The 16569-nt window shown below is 51.7% G+C and overlaps 1 protein-coding gene across 1 annotated transcript in view; it reads right to left on the bottom strand.

Annotated features, from left to right (window-relative positions):
* Positions 1-16569, bottom strand: part of IGSF3 (immunoglobulin superfamily member 3) — a 76203-nt gene that overhangs the window by 14534 nt on the left and 45100 nt on the right. Inside the window, exons 5-6 of the mRNA XM_086631111.1 lie at positions 15797-16198; positions 11745-12149 (exon numbers count right to left, since the gene is read on the bottom strand). Coding sequence (XP_086487237.1) covers positions 11745-12149; positions 15797-16198 — 807 coding nt within the window. The remainder of the gene's footprint in view (positions 1-11744; positions 12150-15796; positions 16199-16569) is intronic.

Below are 16569 nucleotides of genomic sequence, written 5' to 3'. Positions count from 1 at the left end.
AATAATGCCTCACACAGCATGGACTGATGGGTGCTCCCAGCCCCAGGAGCAGCCTAGGAGCTGGCTGTGACCCACCTTTGCTTGGGGACAGAAAGAGGTCAGAAATAAACCACCAAGCGATGCGCATTTCAACATGTTCACCAAGTTGCCGCAAAGTCCATGGCCCAGCAGGCGTAGACGTTCCCCGCCTCACAGCCTGCTGCTGCAGCAAGACAAGCTGGATTCTCAAGCAGCTGTGTACATTCACGCTGACCATCACCCGTTCCACCAGCCCCAGCCCAAACCTGGATCCCGAGCACAGGCACGTGCCCCAAAGCACACTGTCCCCTGTGACTTGGGGAAACGCAGCTCGACGCGCTCAAAATGCTGCTGGCAGGTGCAGTGGCAAAGCAGAACGGGCATCTCCCCTTGTACTGTGGTGGACCTGCCTGCATCAGGTGCTCTGCTCTATCCACACCAGCTTCATAGAATCATAGAACCAGAAAATGGTTAGAGCTGGAAGGGACCTCACAGATCATCTCGTTCCAACCCCCCTGCCATGGGCAGGGAAACCCTCCACCACACCAGGTTGCTCAAAGTCTCATCCAATCTGGCCTTGAACACTTCCAGGGGTGGGGCATCTACAACTTCTCTGGGCAACCTGTTCCAGTGCCTCACCACCCTCTGAGCGAAAAATTTCTTCCTTATATCTAATCTAAATCTGCCCTCTTTCAGTTTAAAGCCATTGCCCCTTGTCCTATCACTACACGCCCTTGGAAAAAGTCCCTCTCCAGCTTTCCCGTAGATCCCCTTTAAGTACTGGAAAGCTGCAATAAGATCACCCTGGAGCCTTCTCTTCTCCGGGCTGAACAGCCCCAACACTCTCAGCCTGTCTTCATAGCAGAGGTGCTCCAGCCCTCGGATCATCTTCATGGCCCTCCTCTGGACCCGCTCCAGTAGCTCCATGTCCTTCTTGTGCTGGGGACTCCAGAGCTGAATGCAGTATTCCAGGTGGGGTCTCACAGAGCAGAGTAGAGGGGCAGAATCACTTCCCTTGACCTGCTGGCCAAGCTCCTTTTGATGCAGCCCAGGACACGACGGTTGGCTTTCTGGGCTGCCAGTGCACATTGCCGGCTCATGTTGAGCTTCTCATCCACCAGCACTCCCAAGTCCTTTTCCTCAGGGCTGCTCTCAATCCATTCTCCGCCCAGCCTGTACTTGTGCTTGGGATTGCCCCGACCCACGTGCAGGACCTTGCACTTGGCCTTGTTGAACTTCACGAGGTTCTCACAGGCCCACCTCTCCAGCCTGTCAAGGTCCCTCTGGATGGCATCCCTTCCCTCCAGCGTGTCCACAACACCACACAACTTGGTGTCATCTGCAAACTTGCTGAGGGTGCACTCGATCCCACTGTCCATGTCACCAACAAAGATGTTAAATAGCACTGGTCGCAGTACTGACCCCTGAGGAACACCACTTGTCACTGGCCTCCACTTGGACATTGAACCATTGACCACAACTCTTTGAGTGCGACCATCCAGCCAATTCCTTATCCACCGAGTGGTCCATCCATCAAAACCATGTCTTTCCAGTTTAGAGACAAGGATGTCGTGTGGGACAGTATCAAATGCTTTGGATAAGTCCAGGTAGACAATGTCAGTTGCTCTTCCCCTATCCATCAATGCTGTAACCTCATCATAGAAGGCCACCAAATTAATCAGGCAGGATTTGCCCTTAGTGAAGTCATGCTGGTTGTCACCAATCACCTCCTTATTTTCTAAGTGCCTTAGCATAGTTGCCAGGAGGATCTGCTCCATGATCTTGCTGGGCACAGAGGTGAGACTGACTGGCCTGTAGTTCCCTGGATCTTCTTTTTTTCCCTTTTTAAAGATGGGGGCTATGTTTCCCCTATGTTTCAGCCTCACAGAAGGCGAGCACCGCACCAGCCAAACCCACTGATAAGTGGCCTGATGCTCCTCCCCACTCCCCCTCCAAAAGCAGTGCGGTCAGACTGCTGACCTACCCAACACATGGGTAACAGGTCAAGTCCATCACTGCACGCCTCATGCTGTGGCGTGAAGACTGCAGGAGGTGATGAGGACATCTGCTCAGCTAAGGGGCAGCCTGGAATTACCAGCCATGCCACACTGGAGCCTGGGGAGCAGCTAACAGACTAGCAGGTAACCAAGCACAGGCTTGGGGAAGCATGCATATGTGACCCAGAAAGTATCTTCAAAGCCCAGAAGCCATACATCTGTGAGCATATATGGAAGAGGCCATGTGTGTAGCTGCAGGGATGGAGAAAGCTGGGAAGCCCACAGCCTCCAAGGTCTGGTCATGGCAAAGCCAGAGACCACCGGCTGGGACATGCTGCTGGCCTGGGAAAAGCAAGAGCTTCCCCAAGAAGCAGAACCGCGTCTCTCTGAAGGACAGCAAAGACTCAAGGCCGATTTAAGAAATAAACGAAACTACCCCAAAGCAAAATGCCCCACAAACCTAAAACCAGAAACCTTCTTGCCAAACCCTGAAATGAATGTAAAAGTTCTGCAGGAGAGAGAGGAGGGGAGGGAGGAACAAAAGATTCCCAGCATGAGTTGTGCCTGCTGTCAGAAAACAATATACGGCTCACTGATCACTCGTAAATTAAAATATGGAGATAGGATCATTGGAAGATAAATTCAGTACCAAGCTACAGCCACCGAGGACAAAGAAAGAAAAAAATAACATACTGAGATATTTAATCAACCCCTCATCAGAAAGCTTTCAAACAAAGGAGCGCTCTGTCAGTTAGGGAAAAAAAGTAATTAAAGGTACCCGAAGAGCAAGTTATAACACATAGAGCAGCACCACACATAAACTCCCATGCTGTTCTGGAAGCTGGCCATTAACGGATGAATTTTCTAACAGGGTGTCAGAAAAATACTCGAGGAGTTTGTGTAGGTGCACGCTAAGACTACAACTGCACCCCGTACAGCATGGATGACTTTTGCACGCCCTATGTTTGACTTGAGCGCTTTCAGCAGCTACCGCTGAAAAGCTGGCTGCTACGCAGAGAGAGATGAGATGCTGAGGGTGGTATGAAATGCCATTTTCTTGCCATCCAGAGAGCAAGCTCTCCAGACAGACCTCAGACAGGATCACAAGGTCTTTTCGACGCTGCCCGCACCAGCCCTGCCAGCCCCAGGTTGTCAGTGCTGCTCTCCACGCAAAGATAAAGTCCCCTGAGATGGACCAAACTGAATCCATCCAAGTGCTAGTTCACTCCACTCACTTTTGACTATTCCTCTCCACTGGGTTACTTTTCTGCAGGTTTAGTAAACTGAGCTGGTGCACAGCTGGATCAATGCTGGCACATGGAACGGGACAGGACCATGCAGTCAGCAGCACACATCAGGGATGAGGATCACCTCCTTCTGTGCAACCAAGTACTAGATCGGCTCCACCCACACCCTAAATGCTCAGAATACTGCTGCCTTCATAAATTAACTGGCGAATCCATCTACTGTGTGAAAGAACAACCAAGTGAAATGAGCCATCCGTCGTTTCTCAAGACATTGTCTTACTGAACTTCTTAAGGATAGAGGAAGTATTACAGAAGGATGGGCTACAGATCCATCATTATCCAGACTCCCTGCTTCTCTATTATATGGGACACGGAAAAGTGTAGGAATTTTATTTTAACAGCATCTCAAAGTCCTATTTAAGCAAGTAAGATGGCCTTGTGAGCCAACTGTTATGTATGCACGCTAAAATAAAAGACCCTGAGCCATAGGTTCAGCATGTCCGGAGCCTGCTGTGTTGCTGTAAGGAAGCAGATTGCAGGTTCAGTGAACCTAGGAATTTAGTCTTTGACCAATGTGAGAACAGGTAGAAACCCCAAAACAGTCAGCCCCTAATGAACCAAGTCTGGAAAAGCATTCGGATAAAAATTGTCTTTGTTTATTCTGCTGACACAAAGGTATTAATCTCACAAGGTAAAATCACCATGGGAAGAAACGGCTGGGTTTATTTTACTGAAGTTGCTTCCTTTACGTGAGCATTGCTGCACCACCTGGCTACACAGGTCACTGCCACACTGAAGAGCAAAGCCATTGTGTCCAGCCAGTTGTGTCCCACCAAACAGAAGACACGTTCAGACCACCAGCTGAACCAATGCTTGTGAAGGCAAGAGGCAGGGGATTCACTGCAATTGGGGCTGGGCCATTTCTCTGCCTGGCTCATCTCAAAACAGGACACAGCCTGCCTGTGCAAAGGGCTGATGGGGAATATGTAGTTTCTCATTCCAGGAGAAGCATCCCACGTGATACAGAAGCAAGAAAAATGGTACTGGTCCCATGCACAAGGATGGACAGCCAAAGCTGCTGCTTGGGCATGTTGGGAGGGACACCTGGGCTGAGTACCACTCTGACTGGAGGGCTAAGAATGCAGCAAGAGAAAAATTATGCTGCTGCAGCACTGAGCCTGAGGGGCTGGGACTCCATGCCTGGACTGGGGAAGGATAACGCTGGTCAACACCTGGCTGGAAACCTGCTCATCACCAGTGCTCCCTCTCCCCCTCAGGTTGCTCCTGCTTTTGAAGGCTTCAAGGACATGAGGGATGCAGAAAGCTTTAAAGCTGGACAACGCCTAAGTACTGTTCACTGCAGAGTATTTTAGTCCAAGGAAAGCAAACAGGGAATCGATGAGACGCTAAAGTGTGCGGAGAGAAGACGTTCAAGACAACATCAAAGAGGTTGCATGTGCACAGACTGCAAACAGGCTGACACTGTGGTTCTGTATATGCATGCTGCAAATGGGAGTGCAAAACCACTCAGGAGATATCAAAGAGAGAAGCAGAAAGTGCTTTGAAATTGAAGTGAAAAAATTGCTCCTAAAAAAGTAACCGTGAAGAGAGTTAATTTGAACAGAGCAACATATTCCGAATACAGCCCAGGTGAGTGCCTGCAGTAAGATCAATGGGCACACACGGGGCAGGCTGAGCTGGGTCACGGTCCCAGTAGATGCACGGATGCATTCTTGCCCCCTTCACCCTTGTGAAATGCATCCGAGGTGCTTTATACATTTAAAATCTAACTTCTCAGGTTATGCCCTTGGGTGTGTTTTCCAGGCTGAAGCCCCAAGGGAAACCCTGAACATAACTGCAGTCAGCTGAGCACGCTTGGCTCCCACAGAAACATTTCATGGGCAAAATTCCAGAGGAGCCAAGTATCACTGCTGCCAGATGGGAAACCAAAAGCTGGGGGAGGCAAAACACAGCTTGGACCCCGCAAGGCCAGTATCAGCACCCCCAGCATGGGGTGAGGAACTCTGCAGCACATGCAGCATGAGCTCCCTTCCCTGCTGCTCATGCCGATAGGCTCTTTTCCACGTAGCAACGTTTTTATGGGATCAAGATGGCATTAGCTCTGGGAGCTTTGGCTCTGCTGACACTGACGTAACCCCACACCCCTGTGTGACCTGCATTAGGCCAGATTTGTCCAGCTGAGTGATGTGGCAGAGCACATCTCTGATACCCGTGAGCACAAAACCACAGTTGGCTTGACACGGTCAGCCAGAAAGTGCCCCACTGGGAGTGGGGCAGGAAAAGCATCCTCATGTGGATGCATGTCCACCTCTAATTTGTATCTACAAACCAATGCTCAGACAGTAGAGGGTATGCTATGCACCACAGCAGCAGCAAGAAGAGGGGGCTCTCGGGTGTGTGTGCCTGTGAGAGTACAGAGAGAAGATGGGGATAGGGATGCTGGGAGCAGGATTTGATTGCTAAGTACAGAGAAAAAGCACCCCAGGGTGCCAGCTGGGGATCAATAACTGTGCCAAGGAGGTGGCAGCAAGTTTAAGCGGGGAAGCTGTCCCAGGGGACCTGTAAAATATGGGCACAGAGCTCCCCAGGGCAAATGTGCATGGGTAGGACACTACCGGTGGTATGAGGTGGAGGAAGCAAACCCACCTGTGCCACCTGGAAAAGAGAAAGGGCTCCAGCTGGGTCACTAATGCAAGTCTATGCAAGGGGACAGCCCAGAGTCATGCAATGCTGAACCCCTTTGTTTTGACTGTTCAGCGTGCTGGACGCTGATAGGAAAGAGCAGCAGCTCTGAGGCAGGACACCAGGTCTTACCCTGGTAGCGCTGAAGGGAAAGGAGCAAATCCCTGTGCACCCAGGGGAGAGGAGTCTGCTCTGCGCCGCAGTCAACGGGTGCTGATGAGCAGCCTCCTGTCTCTTCTGAGCACTTCTTGAACTCCTTCATCACTTAAGCAAGAGTAACTATTTGCCAGATGGAGCAGGCAGCTGTAAAGCAGGGAAGCAGAGCTATTCTACAGAGCAAAACCACTCTGGGATCAAGCAAGCAGCAAACTTTGGCTTCCAGACTTCACTTCTGTAAGGAAGTTTCCAGCTCATTAGCCTTCCCTGTTTAACTTTATTGCTGGATGCTGCCAGCAGCAAAAAGTGTCAGGTTTTTATGTAGGCACTTTACGGCCCTTGAAAACCCTTGTTTGAGCCTCCATTCAAGAACCTGGGAGAGGTCAGTACACCACTGGACACCCATGGTAGAAAAGGCATCTTTTGCATCCATCCATGACAGGATTCCTTCCATGTAGATGTTACTAAGAAATGAGATGGAAGAAAGGCATTAAGAGTAATATCTGATTTTCATTTGTTAAGGAATGTCTCTCCTTATCCTATGCAAGCATCTTGGCGATTGTTTGAAAATCAGTCCTTCTTTCCTGCCGTTAACCGCGCCATAAAGCAGCCTGTTTTTCTGATTCTCCTCTGCCTCATCCCGTCCTCATCCTCCCAGTGTCCCCAGCCTGTGCAGTTACAGCCATCACAGAATCTTCAGAAGGAAGGAGCGGGATACTGAGCAGACTCTCTGCGGTTGCCAGGGGTGGGCTTGGACCAAGAGGTAAGGGTCCTCTGCTCCTCTCCTCTCCTTCTCCAGCCACTGCTATCCCAACGCTGCCAGCCTGCTGTCAGTGGTGGTTTCTCGTGGAGAGCGGCAGAGCGCTCTGCACCCACCCTGCTCCCAAAGTAAGGTTCAAGCATAAGCCTCCCCCTTCTCCAAGGCCAGCTGAGGAGCTTCCACTTCCCCCCTCCACGACAGTTTCAACTTGACAGCTCCTAATAAACCAAACTTTAGGAAGCAGCCCCTGGAGAGCCCCTGGAAGCTAATTAATGCTCTAATGAAGAGCCTGACTGCCTTGTTTGCTCGACGGCTCCCAGGTCAATCAATCTCTCATAGCCCGGCTTGCAAAAAAGCAGCCCAGCACCCCTGGCGACTGCTCGGTTATCATCCCCCGCCACCCCTCCCCGTCCCTCCTCCCACGTTCATTACTGTCAAAAACCCGGCAGCAAGAGGGCAGATTTATAGAGGTGATTGCAGCTTCTCCCTGTGTGCCTGCTCCAGGATTAGTCACGAAGGAACCAGCCGAGGGACGACGCAAGGATGGAGGGGTGGGAAGAGTGCAGAGGCACGGGGAGGTGGGTGCTCTGCAGATCAGGATGGGCAGGTCTGTGCCTGAGTATGAAAGGGGTAAGGGGGTGCTTGTGGGGGGTTTGCCACAACCTCCTGCTTGTGTGATAGCCCTGCTTTTTAATTCTGCTGTTGCCAGAAAGACTTCCCAGCACTCAGACCCCAGGCCCTCTCAGAGCTCTGCCGAATCACCCTCTCACTTGTGCTGCAGGGGAAAGATAAGTGAGGTAATGCATACGAGGACAATGACAATTTAATACACCAGCACAAATCTGCTCAAGCCTCCTTGCCAAAGGAGTCCTATCCAGACATCCTAGCCTGCCGAGATCACAGCAGAGTCCTCACCATGTGCAGGGCCGCCAGAGACTGTCTGCTGCCCTTGTCGGAGTCCCACAGATCGCACGGACACACACTGCTCCCAGACAGCACCTCCCATCTCAGCCACTCCATCCCTGAAAACCTGGCAGGGAGAAGCAAGATCCAACGAGGAGCCAGGAACAGAGCCCGCCTGGCCGTCCTCGGGTCTCCCTTTGACCCACATGCATCTATCTACCATCTTCCACTCTCAGGCAGGACCCAGAGCCTGGGCATGGCTCTCCCTCCATGCTCACTTGAGCAGCGAGGGGGTACTGCTCAGCCAGCATCCTCATGCTGAGAGCTCAGCCCAAATCCCAATGCTTTCAGAGTCACCTGGGTTCAAAAGGAACCACCTGCATTCTGCCTCCCCTAAACCTGGAGAGATTAGCAAGTGCTGGGGAGCCACCACACCTGTCCCCTCCAAGGACAGGACACATCTGTCCTGACTGATCTCTTGCAGGTCAGTCCAGTGAGGCTAGCATGGGGGACACTCTTCTACACCTGGAAAGGGGCAAGTGTGCAAAGGGAAAGGCAATGTCTCTAGAAGGGAAAGAGGCGGTGAGCCGTCAGGGCAAGCCCCAGCTTTTGGGGATGAAAGAACTGGGGTTTCAGAGGCAGGCCAGATACTGCAGCAGAAGGGGAGCCCCAAACACAAGGATGTGGGTGAGAAGAAATCTCCATCCCTGCACTTTGGGCTCACTCCAAGCTCAGCCCGCGGTCCTGTGCATGGTCTCCTGCCAGCTTTGGCTTCAGAGAAGTATCTGGCGTGAACCAAGCCGCACCTTTATTGTTCCTCCCCCTCTGCTGCAACATGAGCTCACCAAGAAAGAAAGAACAGGCAGCTTGAGAGATAGAAGTAAAAAGGAGAGCGCTGTGTCGTAAAGACACAAAATGGTCACAGGTGATTTAGCCAGTCTGGTCCACAACCCTGTCTGATGGACCCCACACCACCCTGGATTTCTGCCCCAGCCTTCAGAAGTTAAAACCCAGGACTCACCCTACAGTACTGCAGGTCCCTCTCCCTGCAAAGCACACACCATGCCCTCTTGATACCTACATTCTCTATAAGCTCTCACATATACAGCCAGCACCCTTTATAGGACTTTTCCTCACACTGGCAGTCCTTGTAACTGCTTCATGCCCAAGGGGCCAGGAATGTCACACTCAAAGGCCAAATCTGGCTCCAGATGCCATGCAGGACACTTGTGCCATCCCACCTACAGGGCTTGTATTCAGAACTGGGTTAATGCTGCCACTGCCTGCCTAATTCTCTCCCTCCTCTAGGAGCTACGCGTTTCATTTCTCAAACATGGTTCGCTTCTTCCCAGGAGTAGGAAGGGACCGGAGCATTTCAAGCTGCTGGTGTTTCCTCAACTTTACCTGTTGGTCACAAGACAGCAGCAGGTGAAATTACGTTGCAGTCACATTAATACATGCAATTCAGAACCAGTGCTGCCATGCCTGCAGCTACCACCGCAAGAGTGCCAAGGAGACAGCTTGAGCACTGAAAGAGCGAACGGACACACCAGGAGAAGCTCCAGCACTCTGTCTCTTGAGGATGTGGGATTTCACAAAACAAAGAGATTAATGGAGCAATCAGGCAGCCACTACTTCACCCTTCTCACCTGAACACACTTTAAAGGCTGACATATATCGATTGCCATGTCTGCACCTGGAATCTGTCAAATAGAAAGGTCATTCTGACAAACAGGGAGCAGGGGTTTAAGAGGAAACGAGAATCCCAGCAGTAACTTACAATCCAGAAACACATGCTAGCTCAATTTGCCAAAAGACCTCCAGACAAGCCTTCTTTACAATGTCCCTTAGTGGATCAGTAGTGGAGATAGCTCACCGCAAATTCACTCGCATATGGGTCAAGGCAGGAACCTGTGGCTAGTGGCAAGTGAAAGGAGAAAGCTAGGACTAAAACACCCAATAGCAACCTGAAGTTATCTCAGATCAAAGTGACTACAGAGACACAGAATTAGACTGACAGCGCTCTTAGATGTTCAATCATCCAGGGGTCCTGAAGGACCCCTTTCGGAGAAGCCCTGGCTATTAATCTGAAAACCAGCACCTGCTTCATCAGCACAGGTCTGAGGTGTCCAAGGACAGTGCCTCCTACATCATCCCGTATCCTCTCTGAAGACCCAGCAATGACACAACACAATCCTCTGCAGCCTGAAAAAACAGAGAGAACCACAGCAGTCACTGGTATGACTGCTGGCATTGCATTCATGGAGAACATCAACCATCTGCTCTCAGAGTTTGCCTGGGACATGGAAACAAAACACAGAGAGGGTGCGACCATGGTGCTGGGGATGCTCTGAGGAGTCCCTCTCTTCTCTTCCATTCTCCATTGTGACCCATAAACGCGCAAACATTATGCAAGGCTCATTGGACTGACAGCTAAGATTTGTGTAGTAGTTTGCTGAGCAGCAGAGACAGGGAGAAGTAAAAACCATGGAGACCTAGATGACTTGTTTTGTTAGGGCATCACTCGACGGTTACTACCTTGGTGAAGAAGAATCAGCTGCCAGAACATGGTTTGAATGTCCTTTAAATGTCCTCATTGCCACCCTGAGCTATGACACAGAGGCTCTGTTCTGGAAGCTGTTATCAAGGATTTCTCTTTCTCTCTCTGTCTCACACACATATGCGTGCACAGAGATGTGCCATGAAGAAGCATATTACTCCAGGGACCGTATCCAGTCAAAGCTGTTTCCTAGGGAAATAAGCTAAAATGATGAACATCACCAACCTGACCTTGTGAGCAGTAAAACACGTATTACAAGCCAGGATAATAAAGATAAATGGAGAAGATTAACCTGGAGATGAGGGCAAGGAAGGAGAGAGGGAAGAAAGATGGTGGAGAGCTCATGAGGCACCTGGAGCTCACAGCATCCCCTGACTTTTCTAAAGAGATGCTAAGAGTTGAGGAAGGAGAGTATGAAAAGGACACTGAGGGGAAAACCACAAAGCCCAAGCCAGAAGATAGACCGCAGAAAGGAGTCTCTCTGCACAGGAACACAAAAAGAGGACTACCATGTCGCAAGGACCTGAGCCGAGAGTCCTGAAGGTGCTAAAAGCCTCACTCCAAACATCAACTCCAGCCCTAAGGCTAACACAGCAATAAACTGTTCAGCTCAGCGATGGCCCAGAGCTGCCCTGGCCACACATCTTTGCACCCTTCATGGACAATAGAAGGCCCCACCAAAATATCAGTGCCAAGGCCTACAAAAGGCACCTAACTCTCCACTGGCTGTACAGGGAGTTTAAGCACCATATGGGTTTCCTGACTCTCTCTGCCAAGCCAGGTGTCTGTTGCCTAGCTATTGCACACTCTGTGTGGGCACCCATGGCCTTGGTGACTTCCAGCTGGAAAGGGCTCAGTTTCTGGTGGGGATGAAAGTCAGGCTCTTTGATCACTAGCTGCTTTTGAAGTTGCCTCCAGCAGCATGAGAGATGCAGCCAGTTACTAGTCAAGAGCTGCAGAACCTCATCTATGGCGCATGTGCACATGTAGGCTTTGGTGGGAGCACGTCTTTCTTCTTTGATCCTGTTTGCCCCATCCCTCTCCTCTCTTCTTCAGGTTAGTCTGTTCTGTTGAATGGAAGTAGCAATCTGAAAGCCACCTCCGTCTCAAAAGAACAGAGACCGGACCGAGCTTTGGTCACCTCGCTTCCCGGAAGAAAACCCCATTAACAGCATAAGAGGAGCAAAGAAAGGACCCAGTTCCCCAGAGGTGGATAACAAAGCTCCAACATATCCATGGCTGAAGAGCCGAGCAGTTCCACCTGAGCCACGAACAAGTGTGAGAGGTCAGTCGGAGCCGCGAGAGCAGTCCTCACTCTGGAGAGCGCTGCACCACAGCACTGGTACATACCCCATCCCCGCGACTCACCCCCCAGCCCCTCTCGCACTCTTGGCACTCACCCGGCCGCAGGACCCTGATTTCCAGCAGGTTGGAGGTCCTGTCTGCCAGCCGCGTCCAGCTGCTGTTGTAGTTCTTCCTCCAGAGCTCGGCCACGCATTGGTACTTGCCGGCCTCCGTGTCGCTCGCCCTGCTGATGCTCAGGCGCACGTTGTTGCTGGACTCTGCCTTCTCAATGGCAGTGCGGGTCCGGAAACCTGTGTACCTGTCGCCCCACTGGACCCCACCGTCGCGCGTGAAGGTGACCAGGTCGTGAAACTCGGTGCTGCCTGCTGGCTGGAAACGCCACGTCACCGACACCGGTACCCACGACGGGTAGTGGGGCTTGATGATGCACTGGAGGTCGAAGGACTCGTTGTAGGTCACCCCGGGGGTGCGGGAGATAGCTGTGACAGCAAAGCCGGCCTCTGCAGAAAGAGAGAAAAGGGCTTTGAGAGACACGTGCCTAACAAGGCCCTGCTGTTAGCATGCAAAAGCTAGAGCGTGGTCATCCAGTTGTGGGCCTGGAACAATCAGCTGCTCAGGTTGTGTCAGCTCCTTGCTTGCAATTGCAAGCAAAGTGGCACGAAAAGCAGCAGCAAAGACATGCTTAAGTGCCTGCGTAGCGGTGACTGCCTGTGTGAGCACTGGCTGCTGCAGCAGCAAGACTGTGCTCGATTTCTGCCCAGAGGAGCGAGATTCCTGAGACCCAGAGGGCGAGCAGCCAACTTCTGCAGGCTGACAAAGCCCCAGAGGGAGACGCAGCAGCACGGCAGCAAGGGAGCAGCACCAGGCAGAGAAGCTGCCCAGCACCAGCCCAACCACTTGCAGACCTCACCATTCACATCCACCTCTCGGGCAGGGGGTCCTCATCCTGTTACCCCCCCAGGTCTGTGGCTGCCGGTGAAGGGAAGATGAGGAAAGTGAGAGGTAGCAGCCTTTGTTCATGCATTGGAGAGGTGGCAGCAGTTACAAAACCCCAAGATGGAGGCAACAGAAAGAGAAGCTGGTTGCTCCTGTTCTTCACACAGCATGGCTTTTGTTCCCCAGATCACAGCTCCATGACGGCTTTATGCAGTTATCCTCGCACGTCCACCACTCTGCAAGCCAGTCAATACGTTTTGACTTGTCTACCCCCAGCACTTCGTTTAGGGGAGTTTAAAACCAGCAGTCTATTAATAATTTGAAGATAACATATTCCCAGTTGACTGGCTTACATTTTGAATCAGAGTATTTCCATTGCTCTTTTGTTCTGAGCTGCAGAGGGAAATATTTTCTTATCTTTCAATCACTTCAGTGTGGCCAGCAGATTTAGCAGGGACCTTGTCTTCTACTGGCAACATCCCCAAGAAGTGTTCCCTTCCCAGGAGGCTCCGTGGGGCATCCCACACCAGCTGGCAGCTCTTCTCCCTCCTGCAGTGCTAACCATCCTGGCATCTGGCACAGCCACCACTGCGGAGGGAGACCCCAGCCAGTGCCCAGTGGAAACAGGAACGTCTTCTGGATCAGCACGGAGCTTCAGCTCATCACCAGCTTGAAATTACAGTTCAGGAGATGAGCTGGGAGCTCACCGCGACCTGCAGAGCTGCTGCCGCGGGCCAGAGCGACCACAGCACGGACACCGCCGTATCTGCACACTTCCAGCAAGTGCCTCTGCAGCCCCACGGCGTCACCGTGCCAGAGCTCTGGGACGTGTAATTACTGAGAAAACAGGTCAATCTTTAGGATTAAAGCCTCTTGCAACATGTTCACTGATTACCCAGGAGGGGAGAGCAAGACCCAGGCTATCTGCCCTGCAGGACTGCTGCATCTCATCCCCATGTAAGCCTTCACCTTCAGGCCCTGCAGCAGCCCTCCTGTCCCAGCACGTGTGTTACTGGGCCCAGCTCAGAGCACTGCTGAGCCAGCGAGGGCCCCTAGAAAGCTAACTTAATTTCCGCAAGACCAGCTGACTTTGTAAAGTTTAATCTCCAGCTGCCTTGGGCAAGGAAGCTTCATGAAGAGACTTCTCTCGTCTGCTGTGAGAAAGCCAGGTGTGTTTCTGAGGTCCTCAACTCAACCAACACGCTCATGGCACTCTGATTAACACACAAAGGCCCTTCTTCCTTCGGGACTTGGTACAAAAGGAGAGAAGCCCCGTATAAAAGTGGGCAGGTTTTCTGCAAGACCTCCTTACAAGAATACAGTAGTACCCCCCCTTACCCTGCCTGCCCCCTCAGTCCCCAGCCAGCCAGGGACTGAAGTCCCTGCCAGGCACTCGAGATCCTAAGAAGTTCAGGGACATCTGGTCTCATCTGACAGCACATCTCTCTTCCGGCTATTGCTTCTGAAGCACCCTGTAGATAGATTTATGGGTTTGCACGTCATCTGTGCTGGTTCAGCTAAAGAGTTCCTTACCCTGGCAGACTGGCAAACGATTAGACCTTAACTTGAAATGTGAGTGTCACTAAATTCACCGCATTTTTTTTTTACTAGCAATTTCTGTAGCCATAAACCTCTCCTGCTCTTTCTTAGCACCTTCCATTTGAGTTTCTCAGGACACTTCAAAAACATGCTGAACAAAAAAATATCAGATTCAGCAGCAACGAAACAATACTCAATATTTTCTCCACTAAATTTTCATGATCTGCTTCAGCTTTGCTAGTTATAGGAAGAGGACCTAGGAATTTCTTAGGACTTGACAGAATGTGCTCAATAGCTGGTGATTTCTCTGGGACAAGGAGCAGAGGAGGAGGTCTAACTACCTTTCCATCACAGCTTCTGGAAATGCTGGGCAATTCTGAGCATCTTAAATTTTAACAAGAGAAAAAGTGATACATTTTAAAATCTCAACACTCCATCTCAACACTTCTACAAGTGGCAGAGCAAAGAGTAGGGCTGAAATGTGGACTTACAGCAGGCCAAATGCTGCTGACCTCCTGAGGAAGATGCCGTTGAGACCAGATGAGAATCTGCCTTTACTTCTTCACAAACTAATGTCCCTACCTGCTTCTGGAAGCCATATAGCAAAGATTTCTAGCTCCAGATAGAACAGCCTCTGAAAGAAGGTCAAAAGTGAAAGGGAGGAAAGGAGGAAAAAAGCAAGATTTTAATCAGAATATGATATGATTTTGAAGTCTGGTCTCTCACACATCTTGCCAAAGCTTAAGATTAACACTGCAGAGAACTAAAAAAACCCCAAAAATGGTTCCTATCTCGACCTTTCAATACAGCTCTCTGATTGTTTATCACCCTGGCATTCTGCAAATAAGTGGCCTCACAGTAGCAGTCATCCCTTCTTCAGTCTCCTGCAGAGCACTTTGGGAACTAGTCCAGGACTCAATATAGCAAGGCCTGAGTGGGACCAAAGTAATTCACAATCCATGCAAAATCCCAACGCCCAACCTGCCCTCTCCTAAACTGATGTGGTTTCACTGTGTTTGAAATGGAGGAGCTCTTTAGTAGAGCAGAGTACCAGCTGCAACGGTAACAGCTCCTAGTTCGGCTTGGTCATGTACAACATTGTGGTTCCAGGCCAGCAGCTCAGTGCCTCCTTGCAGAGGCAGTGAGGACCATTCCTGATCCACATCTTCTGCAGGGTTCTGATGCCGTCAGAGGTGCTCGCCATTCCTGGTGGCTGGGCCAACAGATGCCCAGCAGTTTGCTCTCCTGGTCTGGTGAGTGGAGGTAAGGTTTACTCAAGGCAGATAAGGAGGCTTCGGTGCCCGTGGGCTGCTGCTGGAGTACCACCACTGCACTGCCCATAGCCCGGCTCCAATGCTGGGGAACATGTCATGGGACTGGCAGCATCTCTCCTTGGAAGGGCACTGGAAGTGCTGCCCCTCTCCTTAGCCAGTCCCTGCTTTGCTCCTGCTGCAGCCACCCCTCAGACTTTGCCCCCACACACAACAGGGCACACAGGTGTTTTGCACCAACCCACTGGAAGCTGTGGGTGGGCTGCCGGGTACCTCTGTTTTGCCGGCAAGCAAGGGCGGGAGTGCCAAAAGCAGCCCCAGTCATTCGCGGGTGACCTCCTGGGGAGGACGGGGCACATGGGGAGCATGGCCCCATAGCCCCCCGTGCCTCGAATACTCACCCAGAGCAGTGATGGCCACCGGGGTGCCCGCATGCCGCTCCCCAACCATCTGCCACTCCCCATCCAAAGTCCGCGTCCACTCGGCCACCCGGCACTCGTAGTGGCCCTCGTCCGCCTTGACGCTGTTGAAGATCTCCAGGGTGAAGGAGCCGGGCCGGACCTGCTCCACCTGGATGCCCCCATAGCTGCTGCGCTCGGCGTACGAGGGGCCTGGCTGCAGAGTGCCCTCCCGATCCAGACGCACAATTTCGCTGCGCCGGTTCAGCTTGTCCACCAGCTGCCAGGCGATGGAGAGGCGGCTTTGGGGCCCGAAGCCTGAGCGCACGTTGCAGCCAAAGCGCAGGCTCTCCCCCTCCAAGACACTGCTGGCGTTGTTGATAATCTCCAAGGAGATGCTGGTCTCTAAGGAGAGAAACGCATACACACAGGGGAGATGACACACTCTCGCCACTTCTCGCTCTGCAAGACGGACGCTGCTGGCCAGAGAGGCTTTCTACCAGGTGCAGGAAACTGCCCACGCATTTGGGTCCAGGCATGTCTTAACCTCATGCGTGACCACATCCAAAAACAGCTTGTGGGCAGCGAGCTGCTCCTGGTGACTTGCTCACTCAAAGCAGGCGTAGGCCAAAGCTGGGAGAAATCTCTCTGCCTACGGCTCAGGAGACATTGCCGCGTCTTCTGGTCGCAGGTCTGGGATGGGATCTCAGCAAAACTTGAGGGAATTTGTGTAGTTACAACATGTACTGCATGCAACCAGCTCTGCCAAAAAAAGC

Source organism: Tauraco erythrolophus, chromosome 1, assembly GCF_009769465.1.
Source record: "Tauraco erythrolophus isolate bTauEry1 chromosome 1, bTauEry1.pri, whole genome shotgun sequence".
Lineage (NCBI taxonomy): Eukaryota > Metazoa > Chordata > Aves > Musophagiformes > Musophagidae > Tauraco > Tauraco erythrolophus.
The sequence above is the reverse complement of the archived record's forward strand: the minus strand, read 5'-3'. Positions and strand labels throughout refer to the sequence as shown.